Source organism: Colobus angolensis, unplaced genomic scaffold (genome assembly GCF_000951035.1).
Source record: "Colobus angolensis palliatus isolate OR3802 unplaced genomic scaffold, Cang.pa_1.0 Scaffold151, whole genome shotgun sequence".
NCBI classification, from domain to species: Eukaryota; Metazoa; Chordata; class Mammalia; order Primates; family Cercopithecidae; genus Colobus; species Colobus angolensis.
In genome coordinates this window covers 1,418,814-1,441,187 of record NW_012114611.1, presented here as the reverse complement: position 1 = coordinate 1,441,187, position 22,374 = coordinate 1,418,814, and the positions used below count along the sequence as shown (strand labels likewise).

The window sequence follows — 22,374 nt, the reverse complement described above, 5'->3', positions numbered from 1 at the left end:
AGTTCTCCCCCTTCACCTTGCTTTCCCTCGGCCATTCCACTGACACCACTGAGTGAATATCTCAACTTCCCCCTTTCTCTAGCCAAACCATTCCACTCCAGCTGTTTTTAACTCTCACTGTGCCTCAGGTCCAAAATCAAGCCTGACTTCTTCCTCCCCGGCCCTCCAGCCCTCTCTCATCTTCCAGGTAATTGACATTTAGCCGGGTTTCCAGGTGCAGGTGGCCTCTTATGACTGTCTGCTCCTTGTCGGAGTCACCAGGTGTCCAGGTCAGCCTTAGAAACCAGGTCTGATCAGTTCTCTGGGAACTACAAGTCTCCTGTGAATCCTCTCTCCCTCTCAAGCTCACGGGAGACCTGTGGGTGTCACAGAGGGCCCACTTGAAATTTCCCCCGAGTACTCTCACTGCTGAGCAGGTAGAAACCAGGACACTTCAGGCAGTGACAGCTCCTTGGTGCCTGCCATTCCCAGAGGAAGCCTGTGGTAGCAGCTGCTCTGGAGTCAGATGACCACACGGCACACACAGCCAGAGGGCCAGGAGATGGACAATGGTGAAACAAAGCCTGTCTCCACCACCCAGCCCCGAAGTTAGCTGAGACACCAAATCCCCAGGTCCACTCCCGCCCCCTGAAATGGGACCCAGACACCCTTGGTCTTCTGTCCACGAGGCTCCTCTCTTCCAGCCACCTCACAGGGGTTGCTGATCTGACACTAAGATCACCTCTAGCTCCCAAGAGTCTCTGGGCCCCACAGGGTGGGCAAGGGTGAGTCGACCCTTGCAGATACACCTGGTATTCTTTCACCCTTGATCCCTGAGTTCCCGGGTGGTTTCGTTCCATTTGGAGCCGGTACTAGTCTACATTTAGATACTTCACAAGTTCTTCACATCATCATCTCCTCTTTCTCCAGGGAGTCTGCCCCCAACGGGGTTGGCACCAAACCCAGACCTCTCCAAGTCCAGTCCAGGCAGGAGAGCTCCTTGTAGGGGGAGGTGAGGCTGAGGTGGGTGGGTGGGTGGCTCCTTCTCCGTGCTTCCTTGCCTGGTTTCCTTTTCCACTGCCCATGATGTGGACAGAGTTCCTTCCCCAGATTCCCACTAGACTAGTGGAGGTGGGCTGGATTTTCACAAGACTGTGCCGAGTGTTGTGGGAGAGAACTCAGGGCACTCCTCAGTGTGTGAGCCCCCAGCCTCCGGGACAGCTCCTGCTGGCCTGACCCCGCCCCGCTGGAGGCCCCATCCTGGCCCCAGCTTCAGGGGCTGCTGATGTCCCATGGCCAACACTTAGAGATCAGAGGCCTCCCCGCTACCCTCTCCTGTGTCCTGCTGCTTCTCCCCACCTTCCCTATTCTGGGCATGTGGCTTTGGGTGACTTCACCCTCAGAGGCCAACTAGACAGTGATTGTGAAGAGTTTTGTGTACTCCATTGCCTTTTTTTTTTGAGACAGAGTCTCACTTTGTCACCCAGGCTGGAGTGCAACAGCGCAATCTCGGCTCACTACTACCTCCGCCTCCTGTGTTCAAGCAGTTCTTCTGCCTCAGCCTCCCGAGTAGCTGGGATTACAGTCATGCGCCACCATGCCCGGCTAATTTTTGTATTTTTAGTAGAGATGGGGTTTCACCACGCTGGTCAGGCTGGTGTCGAACTCCTGACCGTGTGATCTGCCCACCTCAGCCTCCCAAAGTGCTGGGATTACAGGCATGAGCCACTGCGCCCAACCATGTACTCCATTGCATTTTTTTTTTTTTTTTTTTTTTGAGACAGAGTCTCACTCTGTAGCCCAGGCTGGAGTGCAGTGGCCGGATCTCAGCTCACTGCAGGCTCCACCTCCTGGGTTTACGCCATTCTCCTGCCTCAGCCTCCCGAGTAGCTGGGACTACAGGCGCCTGCCACCTCACCCGGCTAATTTTTTTGTATTTTTTAGTAGAGACGGGGTTTCACCGGGTTAGCCAGGATGGTCTCGATCTCCTGACCTCGTGATCCGCCTGTCTCAGCCTCCCAAAGTGCTGGGATTACAGGCTTGAGCCACCGCGCCCGGCCTCCATTGCATTCTTATAGCACACCTCAGATAACAGGAAGGTGAACCCCCACCTTGGTGCAGGTCTTAGTACATCCCCCTAAATTCCTTAGCCTGGAATGTAATGCCCTCACTGTTAACCCCACATTCTAGCCAAACTGAGCTATTTGCCTGTATTTGTCTTAAAATATCAATCTCCAGGTTTGGCTCGTGCCTGTCCCTCCACCAGGAATGAACCCCTCAGTTTCTTTGTATCAAAACCCTAACTACCCTTTGGAACCAAGCACAAATGTCCCTTCTTCCAGAAGCCTTCTAGCCCTAGCCCATGGCACTTGGTTCGAGCCCCCCTTCCTGCCTGCTGTGTGCTACCTCTGAGATGTAGCTCTGGCCCTATGTCATCTGCCCTTCTGAACTGGAGCCCTTAGGGAGCTCCTGTGGGGCCCCTAGCTCCTGGCACACTGTGTGAGGTTGCTGAATGAATGAGTGGGTGGGTGACAAATGTGTCGGGGCCACAGGGACCCATATGCCTAAAGTGTTAGGGAGAGTCTGGAGTAGGGGGTCTGTGCTGAGGTGGGAGGAACAGAGCACAAATGGAGAGGTGGGGTCCCACTGCAGCCTGTGACCCCAAGCCACAGCCACACATTTCTAGATTAGCCAATCTGCCCTGTCTCTCTTGCACCCCATGGCCCTCAGCTCTGCCAGGACCTCTGTGGAGCTTGGGACCCCCCCACCCAACACCCTAGAGCTCCTGCAACCCTCCAGCTAGGCTCAAGAGTGACTCCCAGCACACAGGCTTGGGAGAGACCTCAGTGCACAGCCCTACTCCGTGCCAAGGCCAGGTGGAGAATGTTGGGCTGAGGAGAAATCCAGCCTCTACTCCGTGGCCCAGTCTGGCCTGTGACTCTGTGTGTGTGCACGCACCTGTGTGAATGTATTCACCTGTGTGCTCTTGTCCACGAAAGTGTGTCTCCACCCCCCACCTAAGTGACAGCGTGTAGGCACCAGTGTACCTTTGTCCCTCTTCTAAGTGTGCACAGGCTTTTTCAGTGTGAGTGGCTATGGCGTGGTGCCTGTAAGGGGCACACGTGTGTCCTTTGTCTTCTTGACTGTGTGGGACACACACATAGCCTTAACTATGTGTGCGCATGTCCATGCAGGCGTACTTGGGACCTGCGTGTGAGGCTGAGTGGTTTGTGTGGCTGTGGGGAGGGATGAGGCTGAATGGGGAGGGGAGGGAGGGCCTTCTGGAGCAGATGGGCTCAGAGAAATGCAGGAAGAGGAGTCCTGGTGGGCAGGTGGAGGTGAGGGTGGAGGTGACCTCACCATCCATCTTTGGGGTTGAAGCTGTGGTTGAATGCAGTGAGCACCCCAGTCCTTTTGCCCACGCCAGCCAGGCCCTCCGACTGGTCCCGTTACCTGGGATGGGTGCCAGGCATGGGGGAAGGGGTGTGATTTCCCTTGTGTCATCCTCAGTGCCAACAGGAGCTGGCTGGGGAAATGGCAGACTCTTCTGAGGGTTGAGGGGGTGGAGAGGGGCGTGCTAGGCTGGCAGTGAAGGGGCAAAGCGGCGGGAAGCCATGGGGCTGGGTCTGTGTCTGAGTGTCCCCACCTCCAGGGCCCCGCATCCTTGCCCACCGCGTAGCCGAGTCTTCCTGCCTGCTCAGTCCCTTCTGTTCCCTCCTCAGGCTGGCTGCAGGAGCTGGCCCGCCGACTGGAGACCCCCTACTACCTGGTGGGCCGGAGACCAGCCGGAGGGAACAGCTCTGGCCAGAGTGACAACTGCAGCAGCAGCAGCGAGGCCAACGGGACGGGGCTGGAGCTGCTAGGCGGCCCGTCGCTGCGCAGCGCCTACATCACCTCCCTCTACTTCGCACTCAGCAGCCTCACCAGCGTGGGCTTCGGCAACGTGTCCGCCAACACGGACACTGAGAAGATCTTCTCCATCTGCACCATGCTCATCGGCGGTGAGCCCGGTCGCGCGCGTCTTCCCGGGTTCACTCCCAGACTTCTGCCCGCAGGCGGCGCCGTCCCACTCCCCGAGGGCCTGAGGCCGGGGGCTCTTCCGCTTTAGGTGGCCGTGGAACTCCGGGCCGGGGATGGGGGAGACTCCGCCCCGCACAGCGGCCCGCGGGCCTTGCCTAGGAGCGTGCGGGGCCGGAGACAGATGAGCCTAGCGTGGTGTCAGGCCGGGCCAGGTCCCCAAGGTGACCCCCTCTCACCACCTTCCCCCAGCCCTGATGCACGCGGTGGTGTTCGGGAACGTGACGGCCATCATCCAGCGCATGTACGCCCGCCGCTTTCTGTACCACAGCCGCACGCGCGACCTGCGCGACTACATCCGCATCCACCGTATCCCCAAGCCCCTCAAGCAGCGCATGCTGGAGTACTTCCAGGCCACCTGGGCGGTGAACAATGGCATCGACACCACCGAGGTGCGTCCTCCAGGGCTGGGCCTGCTAGCCTTTGCTCCCTCAAGGGGTTTGCAATGGCCTGGAATTATCAGGAGTGAGGGAGGATGAAGAATGCAGAATTTTGGCCCCTGTGCCTCCCTTCTCTCTTGGGGGGACAGCGGCATGGGACAGAGGGCAGCTAAGAAGGCTTGGAGGGCCCTCTGAACCCCAGTTAGGTCTGGGGGCTTGGTACTCACTGAGATGGGAAGCTGGGCTGCTGAGGGGGCTAAAGTGATTGAGAGGGAGGTGGAGGAAGCCCCTCGCTGCCCACCCTGTGTGGAGCTTGGAGTTGTGAGAGAGGCCTCAGGTCCCTCCCATGCCTCCCCTGTTCCTGAGGCCTGCTAGGGTGGAAAGGGGCTGACTGGAGGCCACCTCCTCTTCTGCCACTCCCAACCCCGCCACCCCTGCACCTGCTTGCCCGCAGCTGCTGCAGAGCCTCCCTGACGAGCTGCGCGCAGACATCGCCATGCACCTGCACAAGGAGGTCCTGCAGCTGCCGCTGTTTGAGGCAGCCAGCCGCGGCTGCCTGCGGGCACTGTCTCTGGCCCTGCGGCCCGCCTTCTGCACGCCGGGCGAGTACCTCATCCACCAAGGCGATGCCCTGCAGGCCCTCTACTTTGTCTGCTCTGGCTCCATGGAGGTGCTCAAGGGTGGCACCGTGCTCGCCATCCTAGGTTTGTGAGGGTGGCAGAGAGGGCATGGGGGCACGTGTGTGTGAGACCATGGCCCTGATCTGTGGAAAACCTGGAGAGGGGACCTCCACAAGGCCACTGAGAGAGAAACAGCCAGGGTGGAGTCAGGAGTAGTTATCGAGTCCTGGTCAAAGCTCAGAAAAGCCCCAGTGACTGCAAGGTGGCAGCGTAAGGAGGTGGATATGATCTCGCAGGTGTGCCTGGGGCCGAGCGAGTGGAGAGCCAGTCTTTGAAAGGAGCCAGTCTATGGGGGACAGAGGGGAGCTGCCCCTCCTTCAAGAGGAAAATCAGAAGCTGGGGATTGAAGTGCTGGGGAAAGTGTCAGGCAGGGCTAAAAATGGGAGGAACAGAAGCTGTCCTTGTGGTCCCCCAGGAATGGTGAGATGTGACTTTCCTGGGGCAGATCACAGAGCAGGCCCAGAGCCCAGATGGGTGGCAGAGCTCAGTCTCCAAATAGGGAGACTTGTTCTGGTGAAATGGTACCTACAGTGTATATACTTCCCTTCTTGGCAGATGAAGGAGGTGAAAAAGGAAATCAGTTCCCTAGATGCAGATGAAGAAATTGCAGGTGTGGAACGGACACAATAGTAGTGCTGATCACAGGGGGCTCACAGCGTGACTAGCCCTGTCCCAGTTCCTCACATGCTTTGTCTCACTCCAACCTCACAAAACCCATTATTCCTATTTTGCATAGCAGGAGACCAAGGTCAGAGAAGTTAATGAACAGCTAGGAACTGGCCAGCCGGGGTTGGAGCCCCATCCACCTGGCGCCAAGTCTCATGCTTCTTCCATGGGGCTCCCAGGTGCTCTGAGGGGAATTGGGACTGGTAGGGAGGAAGCCATCATTAGGAGGGTTCGACCTGCACCCTAGGATTTGGGAAAGCACATTCCATCTCCCAGAGAAACATAGGGCTGTGTCTGTGAAAAGCCACTAAAGGACTGGGCGCGGTGGCTCACGCCTATAATTCCAGCAGTTTGGGAGGCCGAGGCAGGCAGATCACTTGAGGTCAGGAGTTCAAGACCAGCCTGGCCAACATGGTGAAATCCTGTGTCTACTAAAAATACAAAAATTAGCTGGGCGTGGTGGCGGACACCTGTAATCCAAGCTACTTGGGAGGCTGAGGCAGGAGAATCACCTAAACTCAGGGGGCAGAGATTGCACTCCAGCCTGGGCGACAAGCGAGATTCCGTCTCAAAAAAAAAGAAAAAGAAAAGCCACTAAAGGGGAGCAGAGCTCTGTGGCTGCAAGAGACTATCATGGTGACCCTAGAGGGTGAGGAACATGCGACCGGTGTGGGTAGTCAAGGACTTGTACATGTGGGGAGTTGGTGACCTGACCACTGCTGACCACATCGAATCCTCAGGCAGCCAAGGCACATGTAGATTCACTGTGGGGAGTGCTGAAGCCCTGGGGCTGAGGTTTGTCATTGATCTGGCAATCCACAATCAAGATGAGAAGGAGGAAAGGGCCAAGAAGGTGGGGCAGTGTCACCAGACGCAGCTACTGTGTGTCTATCCTTGCTCCCTTGAGGAGGATGACCTTCCAGCTGGAAACAAGAGGAAAAAAATGCCATCGGGGTCTTAGACCCCGAGAGTGGGGACAGGTTGTTCATATCCTTTGTTTTACGTCTTTCGTGAGTCCAGCTTTTGGGCCTACATGCGGTTTATGCCAACATGAGAAAATGGAGTTATGCCAGTCAAGTGTAGCTGGCAATCCTTGGAGAGATTCCGAAGGGCACAAGGACAGATTTTCACCATTGTAGACTGGTGAATCCAAAGCAGGATTGATGAGTGGATTACGCAACAGATGGTTTTCAGCCTGGAGCTAAGGGAGTTGTGTGGCTGGGAGCTGGCACAGGTCCTCTCAGAGCATGCCTTTGCTGGTGCCAGGCACCACATCTCAGAATAGCCACGTTCAGTGTGCAGTATTCAGTGCCACAAGAATGGCCACAGCCTGTGCCCTGGGCCTTTGCCTCCACAATGTCCCTAGCACCAGGACTTATGCCACCGTTGATCTATCCTGTCACTGCCTATATGTTTTGGGTGAACTACTTCCCTGTTGACTTGGAGGCTCTGGATGCCCTGGTGAATGAATGCTTGATTCCCCGACCTCAATCATGGTTGGGTTCTCTGCTTTGCCTTCATACCCTCTCCTCACCTACCTTTTTACTCGAACGTCCAAGTGCATCCTGCCTGCTCCTGGCAGCTCTGGGTTCTGGCGCCTGCTTCTGTTGATGAACTGATGGAAGCTAAGCATATGCAAAGTCCATTGTGAGGAAGGAAGTAGTTTGATGAGCTGTACCTGGCAGGCAGTCTCTGGTCCTGAGACTCTGCCCTTGGTCCTGTCCTGTTTCTCATTTTCTCTCACCTCTTGGATGAAGACAAGAAGCATGTGCTTATTCTATTTCAGACGACACAAATGAAAAGAGAGCACATTCCCCAGATGATCACCATTGAGATCCAAACAGCTCTCAAAATGACCCAGAAGGATGGCCGGAAACCAAGAAAATCAAGTGTTAAACTATACTTAAGTTGGGGTACATTCTATACTTAAGTTGGAGCAAAAGTCCAGAAACATGTAGAGGAGACGTAAGCTCAGTGTGTGCTGCTGGTGGTGTGAGGTAGTCCATAGCGGGGCCATCCTTTTTGAAACGCTTTCTAACAGTCTGAACTGCCTGGCAGTGGTTGAACTGCCTTGAGGGTAGTGAGTGCTCTGCCCAAGCCCGGACTGCGTGCCTATCCCCGTTGGAAATGAATTTTTTTTTTTTTTTTTTTTTGAGACCAGGTCTCACTGTCGCCCAGGCTGGAGTGCAGTGGTGCGATCTCGGCTCACTGCAGCCTCGACCTCCTGGGCTCAAGTGATCCTTCCACCTCAGTCTCCAGGATAGCTGGGATTGCAGGTGCACACCACCACACCAAGCTAAATTTTCGTTGTTGTTGTTGTGGAGATGGGGTTTTGCCATGTTGCCCAGGCTGGTCTCAAACTCCTGAGCTCAAGAGATTCTCCTGCCGTGGCCTCCCAAAGTGCTTGGAGCCATTGTGCCTGGCAGGAATGATTTATAGGGGGTTCTATCTGGGAGGGAAAGGAAGAAAATGATTTATTTTTGGTCGTCTTTGTGTGAGGCACTTTATCTACATTAACTCCAGTTTAGGCTCAACATGTCCCTGAACAGACACACCCTATTTCATTGATTCTAAGACACATCTCACCCACCGAACCCCATGTGACATCTCTGAGATTACATCGCAGGCTCTAATTGATGCCATTTAATAATTGCTGTCAGCCAGGTGGCAATCTTAACCTGGCTATGGGAAAACCTCCATTGACCCCTTCTGGTGAGATCAAGAATATTCCCTAGACTCAGTTAAATGCAGCATCTCTTGTAGAACAGAGACAGCTGGGGCTCAGGAAGGAGAGCCTGGCTGCCTGGCGTTCTCCCTGTGCCACACAGGGCTCTAATTTGCTGGTTCCAAACACTGATTCCTGGACAAGCTGCACCTGAATCACCTGTGGGACTTAAAAACAATCAGACTGTGGGGTCTCCCGTAGATACTGTGATGCTGTAGGTAGAGATGGGGCCTGGGTGTGTGTTCTGACTTTTCCACGGGATTCTAATCAACAGAGCCAGCTGTGAACCACTAGAACTGAAGACAGTTCAGTCTCTCTCAGGGCTAAAATTCAGGTTTTCCGGCACAGTGGTTTTGATCCTGAACGTATTTGAGGGCCTGGGTCACAGAGCTCTTTACCCCAAGCCCTTGTGGGAGCCAGTGAAACAGGCCGCAGGCGTTAGGCCATGTCCCAGGTCTCTTTGCTCCTCTCTTTGCTGGCTTCAAGGCTTCAGCTGCCGAGGCCCAGCCCAGCCCTGAAGGGAATTTCAGCAACCTGCAGCCCCCTCTTCTCACCTCATGGCTGAAGCTCTCAGGGCTTGCTGACCTCTGCTTCCTCTCCCCAGGGAAGGGTGACCTGATCGGCTGTGAGCTGCCCCGGAGGGAGCAGGTGGTAAAGGCCAACGCCGATGTGAAGGGGCTGACGTACTGCGTCCTGCAGTGTCTGCAGCTGGCTGGCCTGCACGACAGTCTTGCGCTCTACCCGGAGTTTGCCCCGCGCTTCAGCCGTGGCCTCCGAGGGGAGCTCAGCTACAACCTGGGTGCTGGGGGAGGCTCTGCAGAGGTGAGTGTGCTGAGTACGTGCTTGGAGGGGCTGGGGGTGCCGGGGAGCCTGGTGAGGTGGGCAGAGGCTGCGGATGGTGGAGAGCTGTGTGTGAAGCATGGCCTGGTATGAAAGCCCCCACCTCAGTCTACACCCTCTCTGCCCTTCCACACCCATGCGCCCAGCCCAGCATGCGCAGCCACCCCTGCCAGCTCTCCTTGGCCTGTCTGAGGCAGCCTCATCCCGTCCAGAGGAATCTTAGTAAAGAAAGATGAATGCACTGGTGCTGGCAGAGGAAGGGGTGGCTCCTGGGGGTCGGGGCTGAGCAGGGCAGGGACAGGCACCAGCCCTCCAGGTTGCTTCTGAAGAGAGCCTGGTGGCCCCCTCTGCTTTTTCATGGTGAAACAGGACTGTTCTGAGGGGCTTTTGAATTGTTCTGGATTGTCACTAATTCCAAAACAGTTTTTAGTGCTGCATTATCTTGGATAGTTTAATTAGGCTGAGGGACCTGGTAAAGGGGTGGTGGTTTCCGTATTTGGCTAGAATTTCGAGAGGTAGTTAACACCTCCAGGGTTTGGTGGCTTTAGATAGATTTTAGATTAGGATAGTATCATCTATAGGACCTTCAGTGAGAACAGACGTCGGCTATTCTAACAAAGATGGCTCATCCCTTCCAGGGAGATGAAGCCTTGGTAGAGGAGGTGAGTGGGACACAATAGTGACCATCCATGCCGATTCCCTGTCCCCCCTAGGTGGACACCAGCTCCCTGAGCGGCGACAATACCCTTATGTCCACGCTGGAGGAGAAGGAGACAGATGGGGAGCAGGGCCCCACAGTCTCCCCAGCCCCGGCTGATGAGCCCTCCAGCCCCCTGCTGTCCCCTGGTTGCACCTCCTCATCCTCGGCTGCCAAGCTGCTATCCCCACGTCGAACTGCACCCCGGCCTCGTCTAGGTGGCAGAGGGAGACCAGGCAGGGCAGGGGCTTTGAAGGCTGAGGCTGGCCCCTCTGCTCCCCCACGGGCCCTAGAGGGGCTACGACTGCCCCCCATGCCATGGAATGTGCCCCCAGATCTGAGCCCCAGGTGAGCAGACCCTAGGCCCCCATGGCAGAGATGGTGGTGATGAGGCTGAGGCCCTGGGCAGGTGCACCCTATCCTAGGTGCCCATCTAACCATCTTAACTCCTGCTAGCCTATGTGGGCCAAGCCTGCCTCCTCCAGGAAGCCTCTGTGCTCCTCTTTTCTCCTGCTGTCCCACTCCACTGTGTGGTGTGTGGCACACGCTGCTCTGAACTCTCGCATCTCATGCTGCTCAAGCTTGGCCCCCCAGCTAAACCTCAAGCTCCTAGGGGAAGGGACCCCATGTTAGCTTTCTCCTGGGCTCCTAGTCAGTTCCACGCTCCTGTGGCCTGTGTGTGTGGACGCTGGGGCATCCCATCCCATACGACCCCACAGTGGCTGCCTGTCCATTGATTTGTCGTGGTGCCTGGGTTCACAGGGTAGTAGATGGCATTGAAGACGGCTGTGGCTCGGACCAGCCCAAGTTCTCTTTCCGCATGGGCCAGTCTGGCCCGGAATGTAGCAGCAGCCCCTCCCCTGGACCAGGTACCAGGGCCCCGGGATGGTCTAGGTTGGTGGGCAGCCCCTTTGCCTTGTGAACCTCAAGCACTGCTGGCCTCTGAGCCAACAGTGTTAGAGTAACTGGCAGACTGCCTGGAGGCCATCTCACCCCACTACCCCTCTGTGCCGTGCGGGCAGGGGAGTTTGGTGGTGAAGACCGGCACTTTAATTTTGACGTAGCCAGGAACTGGGTTTATGTCCTTGCTCTGTCAGCTTTCTAGCAGTGTGAATTTGGCTTCTCTGGCCCCAGCTTCCTGTCTGTAAAAAAATGGGTTGATGTTTATATTATATAATGTAACTTAAAGCCTTAGCACAATGTCTGGCTAACTGGGGGGATAGAGGGCTGGGGAACCAGGGGTGAAAATGGCTGCAGGCCAGGGAAGTGAACAAGGTAACGAGCTCCTAGAAATGTCCATTTGCCTGGAGGACAGAGCAAGTGACAGGCACAAAGAACAACTTTTTGAGGGGAAGGAGAGCGCTAGGCAGTGTGGCTGAGGGCTGCTGGGTGGTGTTTTCCCTGCCCCTGGAAGTTTGGGCAAAATTCAACACTTTGGGCAAGGCCAGAAGAGATGATCCTAGGAGTCAGGTCCTACCAGGTCAATGTGGTCCAACTGCGGCAAGGCCTAGACCCTCCCACTGCCTGTCTCCTCTTACCAGCCCCAGTTGATAACCCCATCCTACTACCCACAGAGAGTGGCCTGCTCACTGTCCCCCATGGGCCCAGCGAGGCAAGGAACACAGACACACTGGACAAGCTTCGGCAGGCGGTAGGTGAGGGGGACGGTGGAGGTGAGGGGGGTGCCAGGGGCAAACATTCCATGGCTGACTCCATTCTGACCTCACCTCCTCCCGCCCCCGAAGGTGATGGAGCTGTCAGAGCAGGTGCTGCAGATGCGGGAAGGACTGCAGTCACTTCGCCAGGCTGTGCAGGTTGTCCTGGCACCCCATAGGGAGGGTCCATGCCCTAGGGCCTCAGGAGAGGGGCCATGCCCAGCCAGCGCCTCCGGGCTTCTGCAGCCTCTGTGTGTGGACACTGGGGCATCCTCCTACTGCCTGCAGCCCCCAGCTGGCTCTGTCTTGAGTGGGACTTGGCCCCACCCTCGTCCGGGGCCTCCTCCCCTCATGGCACCCTGGCCCTGGGGTCCCCCAGCATCTCAGAGCTCCCCCTGGCCTCGAGCCACAGCTTTCTGGACCTCCACCTCAGACTCAGAGCCCCCTGCCTCAGGAGACCTCTGCTCTGAGCCCAGCACCCCTGCCTCACCTCCTCCTTCTGAGGAAGGGGCTAGGACTGGGCCCCCAGAGCCTGTGAGCCAGGCTGAGGCTACCAGCACTGGAGAGCCCCCGCCAGTGTCAGGGGGCCTGGCCTTGCCCTGGGACCCCCACAGCCTGGAGATGGTGCTTATTGGCTGCCACGGCTCTGGCACAGTCCAGTGGACCCAGGAAGAAGGCACAGGGGTCTGAGTACCAGCCCTAGAACTCAGTGTTGCCAGGCGTGATGCCATCTGCTGTTCAGCCCAACCTCAGAGTGAAGACGGGGTGGCGGCCACCCCATGGACTCCATGTGGCCCGCTGGCTCAGGGCAGGGAGCCTGGAAGCAAAGGAGGGCCTGGCTCCTGACTCTCAGAGAGGGTGGGCTGGAGCCCTGGGGCAGGCCCCTCCTCAGCCTGCTCCTCTGACCTCCCGGTCTCCCTCTGCAGGCTGGGGGCAGAGGCCTGAGGACAAGGAAGGGCTTTGCCATCCCGTGCATGTGCCCCTGCCTCTACCTGTCCCAAATTTTTATATTAAAAAAAATAATAATAAAAGAAACTACTTTGGAACCTGGTGCTTTTTATTTACAAAAGAAAAACAATAAAGGAAGAGTCTGAGGCTAATCTGCTGGAGACACGGGAGTGAAGGTGGCAATGGGGGGGTAGGGTTGTTTTTAAAGAGAGGAAGAGCAGGAGGGGCTCTGGCTCTAGGGAAGCCCGAGGTTCTCAGCCTCTGCTGGCTTCACAACGGCCAGACCTATCCTCCCTCAAAGGCTCAAATCAATGGCCCACAGCTGAGCCTCCCACTGCCCAATCTGGGCAGGTTTTTCCAGGAGCCTGAGTTCCCAGCTCAAGGGGGCTGGAGTGGCAGGGGAAACAGGCCAGAGAGGGCCCACCAGTCCTGCCACCACTCCTCACTGTGGTGTGATCTTGGCAGCCTCGGCCCGGATGAGGGCAATGAGGTCCTGGTTGATGAGGAAGACGAATCGCAGGCTGGCGATCTGGGTGGGAGACAGAGGTGGGGCCAGGCTTGTGTACTGGCTCACCATGCCTAGGTCTCATCCTGGCCTTCCTGCCTCCTCCCCAGCTCACCTCCACCACAGAGTTGTTGCTGAGGCGCCATTTGGAGCCACAAAGCACTGGCCGTCCATCGATGTAGATGGGCCGTCGACCCTCATTGGCAATGAAGAAATCACCGTTGTTCTTCAGCTTGATAACACCTGTGGAAGCACAAAGGAAAAAGGAATGATGGGATTGGGAGGGATTGATGGGATGGGGAAAGGCCAGAGAGCACCAGGAGCCTCCACAGACCAGCTCTGCTTCCTGCAGACACCAAGGAACCCCTGCCTCAGGTGGTTCACGAGGGTCCCTATGGACATCAAGCCCCAGGGCTAGAAAGGACAGCGAGAGGCTGGGAGGGACATCCTCACACTGCTTCCTGCTGGGGCAGGGGGTGGGGGATACCTTGTTTCCGGGAGATCTTCCAGGCTGGACCCTCCAGAGACAGGTCCACATCAATCTGGTTATCCTTGGTTGCTCTGCCCAGGGTGATCTGGGGAAATGGGGCAGGTGAGGGCTGGGACCTGAAGAACTGGGGGAGTAGGTCTATGCAGGCCAGAGAAAGATGAGAAACCAAGGACTACTACACAGAGAAAGGCACTGACAGAGGAAGCACACCTAGGAAGGGTGGGGATGGGCCTGCCTCACCTCGCGTGATCGCATCAGGTACCGCACCATGCGGCCCCGCAGCACTGCCAGTGTCTGGTTGTCGAAGTCCGGAGAGCTCATGCCTAGGGGAAGAGGGGGTTTGGAAGAGCCTACCCCTGAGGGCCAGAATGGAAGACAGGGAACCAGGGCAAGGTTGCCTTCTGGTGCCCAGGCCTCCTCACCTGTGATGCTGTCCACTAGCACCTGCCACTTATGCAGTTCCTGTTCCAGCTGCCGAATCTCTCGCTTCTGGCGCCGGTCAGCCACCATCAGCTCTGGGGTGAGGTGGGGTGGTAAGGAGGGACGCTCTGAGGCCACCAGCACCTTGTACTGCTCCTCTTGATACAGGCAGGAGCTTCCATCCCCTCACTGCCCCATCCGGCCACACTTACCATGTTCCAGGACCTCATCTCGCATGTCCCTGAGGGGCAAGAAGAGAAGGAAGATTTAGGTCCACTTTCAGCTCGCCTGCTACTTGGCTCATTAGGGCATTCCGGAGCCCCTTTAGCCAAGTGGAAGGTGGTATTATTAGGTCTTGGCCCAGCCTCCTTCTCTGGGCTTGGGCTGGGGATAAGGGTAAAGCAGCGGAGCCTAAGAAGGCCCCAGTGGGAGGGGAGGGGGCTCAGCCAGAGGGGCCAAGCACCAACAGGAACCCAAGGGCTGAGGTTGGGCAGCCTGGGGCGCTGTACCCTACAGGAGTGACTCGGCTCTCTCCACCCCTTCCTGTGTCTCCAACCACTCACTTGAGCTTACTGTCATCAATCAGGTCCTCCGCATCAGAGAAGTTCAGCACTTGGTCCCCTTTGGGCAGCGGCTGCACTGAACAAAGGACAGAGGAAGTGTGAGCACCAAGGGTCCCACTGAACCCCATGATGCTGAGCGGACCACTAAGCCAAGTGGACCAGCTGCAGACTGCGCCGGCTGGAGAGCCCAGCACCAGCAAGGGCGCCCATACCAGATTAGGCTGGGTTCTAATTTGGCACAAAGCATCTTTAGGCTTAGCTGAGGGTAGAGGTGGTTCTAGAAAGGGAAAGAAATTAAAATTGACCTTTTGTATGGGCTTCTCGGTGTGCAAAGGGCTTTGATCACACAGCCTTGAACTAAGCAGGGGAGGCACTATCATTAGCTCCATTTTACAGATGAGGAAACAGACACAGGAGTGGGGTTAAATTATGTGACCCTAGTTTGGGATGGAGCCAGGATTTAGATCCTGCTCTCTCGATTCGAAATCTCAACTTCTCCTTCCATCACATAATATGATCTCCAGCATTTCCTGCCACACTGTGAGGGGCTGGGAGGCACCTGCCAGGCAAGTTCCACTGAGAAAGTATGTGCTGGTGGGCGCCGCCCCACCTTAAGCCAATGTCTCTTGATCTGGGGTCATGACCTGCTAATGGGTCATGAAGTTAGTTTCATTTTTTTCAAAAAATGAAATGGAATAGGATAGTGAGCATCAGAGCCCATCAGATATGCTCAGGATAAATACTATTTCATGAAAGTCTTTGTTTTTTTTCCTGGCCAAAATGTGAAAGGAAGTGTGTGCCCACAGACCTAGCTACAGGGAGCGTGAGGCAAGATCTCTTGAGCTGAGAATTCAAGTCCAGCTGAGCAACATGGCAAGACCCTGTCTCTTAAAAAAAAAAAAAATTAAAGGGATTAAGGCTCCCCAAATCTGAAAACCTCTGTCTTTAGGCCAGCCGTTCCCAGGACTGGAGGGTGTGCTCTGTAGCAGCTAGTGGCCATGCAACTGTCAACTGAAGAAGTGAGGGGGAGTGCAGGGGGGGCCACAGATACTCCTCTTCCTCCCCCGAGGTGAGACTGTACAGGGGGAACTGAGGCAGTCACTCCATCAAGTCCCTCCCCACCAGAGTTGCCTCAAGTTCCACGAATCTCATGTTCAGCTGACTTGACAGCTAAGCAATGTGTCCTGCCTGTTCCTAGGGTCTCCTAGCTCTCAACGGCAAAGGATAAATCAAATCCCCATATACAAAAACTCTTGAAGGAATAAATAAAACTTTCACGATAAGGCTTTTAGTTAACAAATACATTTGCACAAAATAACTTTCTTCTTTTTTTTTTGAGACGGAGTCTCGCTCTGTCATCTAAGCTGGAGTGTAGTGGCGAGATCTTGGCTCACTGCAACCTCTGCCACCCGGGTTCAGCAATTCTCCTGCCTCAGCTTCCTGAGTAGCAGGAATTACAGGTGTGCGCCACCAGGCCTGGCTAATTTTTGTATTTTTAGTAGAGACGGGGTTGCACCATGTTGGTCAGGCTGGTCTGGATCTCCTGACCTCGTGATCCAACCACCTTGGCCTCCCAAAGTGCTGGGATTACAGGCGTGAGCCACCGCGCCCGGCAAAACTTTCAAAATAGTGACAAAGGAACTAGCTTTAGCAGTAAAAAGGAAAATTATCCAGTCAGTATCTGTTCTCTCTGTGGGGATTCTGTGATATCTGAGTCGGAGGAAGAGGCAGAATTTTGGAAGCCGCAGGAATAAAGAGGGCTGCCCCTGGACCACTAAAATCAGAGGTCCTTAGGAATGGAAGATGGGGCCTCCCTCTGATGAGATTTCCTAAAATGCTCCTGCAGGAATACTTTTTCTAAGCAGAAGCTGCAGGCAGGACCCTGGTAGTAAGGTGATGGGTACCAAAGAAGCTTCATGTTTGAACTGTGTGAAAAACTATGTAGAGGGCAATGGGCAGTACTTTTAGAAAGTGAGAATGTGCTTGTACTATGGAAATCAGAACCTGAATTACAGACCTCATTGGGGAGTTCCTCCAGTTTAATCACACTGTTTTCTTACCCCCGTCACTGGGAGAGGGAGTGCTGTGCTGCTGGGGCAAGGGGAAGCAGGGAGCAGTGTGGCTCTTGGGGAAAGGGAGACAGATGGACTGGGTGTGAAGTCCCAGTGGGGATTTATGAATGGCCTGAGGGCAGCTTGACAGCACTGACAGCCTAGTGGGAAGAGAAGAGGAAGAAGGAAGACAGAATGAAGAATGGAGAGAGGCAAAGAGCAGAAAAGCTCAGAAAAAGTGGTTATTACCTCTAGGGTGGAAAACAAAGTGAAGGGTGGGCAGGGAGGAGGACTTTCTCATTTTGCTCATGTTTGAATGTTATCCATAACAATTAATGCGTTATTTATGCGAGGATAAAATGTGTCATGAAAAAACAAAAGACAAGAAGTGGTAGATAACTCCGCTATTTGGACCTTTTGCCCAAGATTCCAGGCAATGTTGGCTACTCTTATGATGATGCTGAAGACCATTCCAGCCACTTTCTCTCTCTGGAAAAGAGTAGGTTTTGTTGCAATGTGAGGTGAACAAGACACTGGGGGTCACTGAGGAATCTGTTACAGGGCACTTGAAGGCAGCTGTGTCGAGTACTTCAGACACACACACATGCACATGCACACACCCCCATTGTGCCAGCTCCTGGGGCGTTACCTGTCTGGTCCTCCAGCAGGTAATACTGCTTCATGAGCTGCCAGTGTGCCTGCAGGGCCTTCGCGGTACGGGCCAGGTAGAAGGCATCGGGGTGTCTATGCAGCAGGTCCTGGAAGGTCTCCAAGGTGGGCTGGCTGGTCTGGAGGGCAAGAAACATTCTCTAGGCATCTGGGCTTTTTCACACATGCCTCTGCCTTATCATCTCTACCTCCCACCTTAGCACCCCCCAGGAGCTGGAAGAAGCAAACTAGTCACCCAGGGAGTCAGGCTTGGCTCTTCCTGAGGTCCCTGTCACAAAGGCCCCTGCCGACGTGCATGCGTGTGCACGTGTACACATCCAGACAGTGGGTAGGGAGCTCTCCACATCAGTGGTTTTCTAAGTGGTCTAGCTCTCCCCGTGCCCTGATCCTCCACTTTCCCAGCCCTCAGCCTTACCGATCCCACTTTGCTCAGCAGCTGCTCCTCAGCCTTGCTAAACAGGGCCTTGCTCTGGATGGCTGCAATAGCCTCTGGGTGCAGCTGCCTCATGGCCTGACAGGCCAACCTGGACACAGAAAGATACAGAGGGGAGGGCTGAAGGAAAGGTGTCTAGCAATCTGTGGTTCCTACTATTTCTCCCAAACCTACAGGCTTTTGAGATTCAGAACCTAGAGGCCAGGCCCTCATCAGAAAGGGCCTAAGGCTTAGCAGATAACCTGTGGCTCCACAGGTTTGTCAAGTGAATGAACGGCCAACTCACAAAACGGAGGCCCCTATGTCCCCTTCACACCCAGTCCTTCCTGACGCTGAGCCTCAGACCAGCTGCTGCTCCCTCCAAGTTCTTCCTCCTTACTTCGCCAAAGCTGTCACCCCCTAGCCACTGCCTACCACCACCTCCTTCCAAGCTGAGCCCAGTCCATTTCCTATCAGAACTGCGGCTACAACTTAAGTGGTGCCAGGGTCTGTGGAGATGATGGGTGTTAAGCATCCAACCAAGCCCTGAAGACGTTAAGTGACTGAGGAGGAGGAAATGTGTGCTGCATGTGTACATGAGTTTATTTGGAAGCCTGTGGCTACTGGAGCTAGAAGCGGGCTTGGTGTTCTTCTATTAGGAGGATAAAACTGTAGGAGGTCAATGTGGGAAGGTTGGAGGTGACCTGCCCAAAGCCACAACACACACAGTGCACTCCGGGCACTCATTTTAGTCTTCTCCCCCGTGCTATTCCCTCTGCCTTCAGACTCCCTTGCCTGGAGGCAGGAAGAAACTTCTCTTTAAAGCCTCTCAGGCCTCAGTATCACCCCCAAGGAGCCTCCAGGAGTCCCGACTCCCAGAACCCTCCTGGGGCCCTGGTACAACTCCCTCTGCTCCAGGACCCAAATTCTGGTGTCCCCAGTACCTCCCCATTGCTGGAACCAGCTCCCACTCACTTGGAGATGACAGGATCATACAGCAGGGCGTACCAGCGCTCCTGGACTTCCCGAAGGGTGAAGCGGCAGCTGAACTTCACACCCAGGTGGACGGAGGTCAGGTCGTTGGTCTGCAAGGCCCCAGAGGGATTTGCTCCAGCCTTGGAGCTGGGAAGAACCCTTCTTTGCCACCCACAGGGCCCTGCTGGGCTAATTTTGGGGTGTGAACTGGAGGCTGGGGGGAAGGGAGACACTAAGCCTATGGTAGGGGCACTACCTGCAACACAGCATTTATGAGCAGGAGGTCATCTGCAGGCTTCCAGCGGCCCAGATCCTTGGTCACCTGAAGTGGCTGTTTACTCTTCTTCACACGCTTGGTGAGTCCAGGGGCTGGGGCTGGGCTGGGTGGCACAGGAGTGCTGGGGGCTTTGGATACCTGGGCAGAGAACAGGAATAAACTGAGCTCAAAACCAGCATCCAGTCAGCTGGCGCTTCATGACTAGAGTTTCACATATTCCGTGGCAGCGGCAGCCCCAGCCCCAGCCTCAGCACCAACTCCAGCCCACAAAAGGAAGTACAGGAAAGGAGCTCAGCTTTCTAATACCCACCCCCTCCCATCAAGTTACTTCTATATAGTCCTTGACCATATGGGGTCTTCTCTTTGCTGGCGGTACCCCCGACCCCAGAGTGAAAGGTGGGTGGGGAGGATACCGGGAAAGCACTCTTGCTGGTGCAGTGTCTAGGGCCAGAGCAATGCCACCTGGGGGTTATTTTTACACTCTGCAGTGCTGGGAACAGGCTGTCTGCTCCCAGAATAGATGTATGCTCCATGCCTCCCACACGGAATGTGATACAGGATGCAATAGCAGGGTTGGGGGTGGGGGCTGCAACAAAAAATGGGGAGTAGAGAGAGGTGGGTTCCCAGGAGAAAGGCATCTGAGATGAGGGCTAGGGCAGCTTGGTCGTCTCACCAGCCTGCTCTACAGGGCTCCTGGCAGCTGGCAAAGGTTCTGGGGAAATAGGAAATCTGGCACTACCTCCCATCCCCTAAGTCTCCCAATTCCTCACCTTCTTCTTCTCACTGGAGGAGGGTTCACTCCCTGAACAGCGCCCTGGTTCCACCCCACTGGCCCCCTTCGCCCGGGTAGAAGACTTTGCCAGGCTGCTCTCCACCAGCTCATCATCAAACTTCTTCCTCTTGATGAACCTGTAAAGGGCCTGCCCAGTGAACACTCCTTACCCCACCCTGGTACCCATTCACACACACCCAGCCCACAAAAGAGAGCAGGTGCCCAGTAAGGTGCTAACTGCTCCAGCCTGCTTTCACTTTACACCACAGCCCAGCTCAGCGGCCATGGAACTGCTACACTCCAGCCCTCTGAGATGACAGGGGATCACGTCACAAAGACTTCACGTCAGAGACCTAAGATCTCCCTCCCCTGCCCTCAGTCCCACAGGGAGGGATTTAGCAGGGACAGGAAAAGCACAAGGCTCTGCCAATATAAGGCCCCAGAGGGGATCAGGCAGCCATTCCCAACAGAGGTGGAGGCAAGTGGCACTTAACGCCATAGACCTTCTACCCTTTCCCAGTTCCTCGCCCTCCGAACCCTTACTACCTGGAAGAGCTTCTCCGTTTAGGGATGGTGCCCAAGGCCTGGGAGGAGGCTCGCTTCTGCCCTGCCAGTGACTCCTCATCCTCTGAGCGGCTGGCAGTGCCTGATGCCATCAGGGATGAATCTAGCAGCCCCTGAGAATCTAGAAAGAGAGAAATGGTGGATTCGGGCCTCCTCAGATCCTAGAGCCTCTGCAAATGGGACCCCTCCCCAGCCCCCTTCCCCTGCCAGCCCTCTTGGCCCCTCCCCTGCCTCCTTGACACTTGAGGTTTTAAGGTAGAGTTCCTTGGCCATTCAGATCCCATCTGGGCTCAGACCTGGCCCAGACCTTCCACGCTGGGCAGTTCCCCCGGTGCCACGTGTCATGTCGTGCAGCACATGGTGCTCAGGTCAGACTGGTGATGCCGACACGCTGGGCTCTGGGCATAACTGCTCCCTCTGCCATCAAAATGCAGCCATGCTAAAGAGCAGCAGCTCAACAGCAAGTCAGTCAATTGTGGCTCTGCCGACAGGTACATGGGTGGTGCTGGCCCAGGGGGAGGTGGCAAGGCCTAGCCAGGACCGAAAGACACACGTGCCAGGCACAGGGTGGAATCAGCAGACCTTGGCGCCCGAGCATTTGGGGAGCTGTCCCGGCCTCATACTACCTTTGTCCATCCTCTTACAGTCCCAAAGCCACTGGTTCCAAACCACAGGGCTAGGAGGAAGGATCCCACAGGCTCATCCAAGGATTCTGACCAGGTGAGCTTAAAGGCTGAGAGGAGATTCTGCAAAGAAGAAATGAGGCTCCCTGAGGTTCAGATTTCCAACTGGCCAGCCTCACTTCCTTATACTGGCTCAAGTCCCCCAGGGTCCCTTAAGCTAGGGAAGGTACAAGGAGAGGAAAGAGGCATAAGGCCCCACTCTGCCAATAATAATCTTAGACATCATGATAACAGTCCATGATAACAGCTATGGACTCCAGAAAAGTGTGCAAACACATATTATTTTAGAGGGTTCATGGACCCTCTAATTCTACTGATATCTCCTAGGTTAAGTGCCTTGACTATAAACTAGCAAGAGACGGGATTCTTCGGTCCACTTTTTCTTTACTTCAGCTGTCCACTCAGCTCAGCAGCACCAGCCTTCCCCTCCCAGGCCAAAGCAGGAAAAAAAGAAAGGGAGACAAAACTCCAAACAGTCCATCTCGTTGGGGTTTTTTTTTTTTTTCATTTGGGGTTTTTACTGAAGATTTAGAAAGCGGTATTTGCATGAGATACCATCTCGTGGAAACCAAAAACCACTGTTTGGGAAGTGCGTGATTATCAACCTCCCTGTGCCCCAACAACCCCTGGAGAACCCAGGTACTGGACTTTCTCGGGGCGTTCCTCTCGTGAGTTCCCACTTCTTCTAACCAGGGTGGCTCTTAGCTCAGTGTTCTAGCTCTGCCCCCAGGTGAGCCTGTCGCTCTCCGCTCCATAGGCTACGACTGAGAATCTTGACATCTGAGGAGAGGGCGAAGGGGCCCGAGCTTGCCGGCAAACTGAGGTAGGGTCTGTGCCCGCTTCCTTCTCTGGCCCTCCGCCCCTCGTTCTCCCACGAGTGCACACCCAAGGTGGGGGATCGGTCCAGGTCTGTCTCAAGAACTCGGGGTAAGAGCACTGATGAAGTCACCTCTGCAACTCAAAGCAGAGCACCAAGTAGCCTTGGTTTGAGACCCACAGGCTGGTGGCTGGAGAGGTGGGGGTAAACTCGCAAGCCCAGTCTCACCCCGCGATCGCCATGCCTTTGCGCATGCGTAACACCTCGAGCCAGAGTCTAACCGGGTCCGGCCCACGCATGCGCAGCTTTTCGGGGAGCCACCGGGGCGTGGCCCCAAACTTTGGGGAGGTCGTCCCCGTCGGCACTCTGGAAAACTCCATTTCACCCCCAACTCCTTTAAGAACCCTCAGAGGCGAACCGCGAGGTCTCACCATTCCTAGACTGCCAGATCCAACAATTTCTCCGCGGCGACGGTAGCAGCCGCAGGGCCAAAGCCGGCTTCCGTGAGGTACGTCTACTTCCGGTTTAC

At 55.5% G+C, this 22,374-nt stretch overlaps 2 protein-coding genes across 5 annotated transcripts in view; one reads left to right on the top strand and one right to left on the bottom strand.

Annotated features, from left to right (window-relative positions):
• KCNH3 (potassium channel, voltage gated eag related subfamily H, member 3) overlaps nucleotides 1-12,749 on the top strand; it is an 18,749-nt gene extending 6,000 nt beyond the window's left edge. For both annotated transcript variants that reach the window (XM_011936172.1, XM_011936171.1), the window contains exons 8-15: nucleotides 3,702-3,980; nucleotides 4,249-4,448; nucleotides 4,891-5,140; nucleotides 9,112-9,329; nucleotides 10,061-10,392; nucleotides 10,807-10,913; nucleotides 11,619-11,695; nucleotides 11,790-12,749. In XM_011936172.1, coding sequence (XP_011791562.1) covers nucleotides 3,702-3,980; nucleotides 4,249-4,448; nucleotides 4,891-5,140; nucleotides 9,112-9,329; nucleotides 10,061-10,392; nucleotides 10,807-10,913; nucleotides 11,619-11,695; nucleotides 11,790-12,389 — 2,063 coding nt within the window. In that variant the 3' untranslated portion in view covers nucleotides 12,390-12,749. The remainder of the gene's footprint in view (nucleotides 1-3,701; nucleotides 3,981-4,248; nucleotides 4,449-4,890; nucleotides 5,141-9,111; nucleotides 9,330-10,060; nucleotides 10,393-10,806; nucleotides 10,914-11,618; nucleotides 11,696-11,789) is intronic.
• MCRS1 (microspherule protein 1) lies at nucleotides 12,736-22,374 on the bottom strand. Of its 3 annotated transcripts, none has more exons than XM_011936173.1 (15): nucleotides 22,277-22,374; nucleotides 20,642-21,091; nucleotides 20,328-20,466; nucleotides 19,780-19,918; nucleotides 18,989-19,147; nucleotides 18,733-18,842; nucleotides 17,761-17,869; nucleotides 17,326-17,464; nucleotides 14,626-14,701; nucleotides 14,275-14,303; nucleotides 14,065-14,157; nucleotides 13,883-13,965; nucleotides 13,640-13,727; nucleotides 13,268-13,395; nucleotides 12,736-13,176 (listed from the first exon to the last, which is right to left on the bottom strand). In XM_011936173.1, the coding sequence occupies exons 2-15, from the start codon at nucleotides 20,688-20,690 to the stop codon at nucleotides 13,090-13,092; spliced, it is 1,428 nt and encodes a 475-aa protein (XP_011791563.1). In that variant the 5' UTR covers nucleotides 20,691-21,091; nucleotides 22,277-22,374; the 3' UTR covers nucleotides 12,736-13,089. The 3 variants fall into 3 exon arrangements, with proteins under 3 accessions (XP_011791563.1, XP_011791564.1, XP_011791565.1); XM_011936174.1 differs by having other exon boundaries at nucleotides 20,972-21,091; XM_011936175.1 differs by lacking the exons at nucleotides 20,328-20,466; nucleotides 20,642-21,091.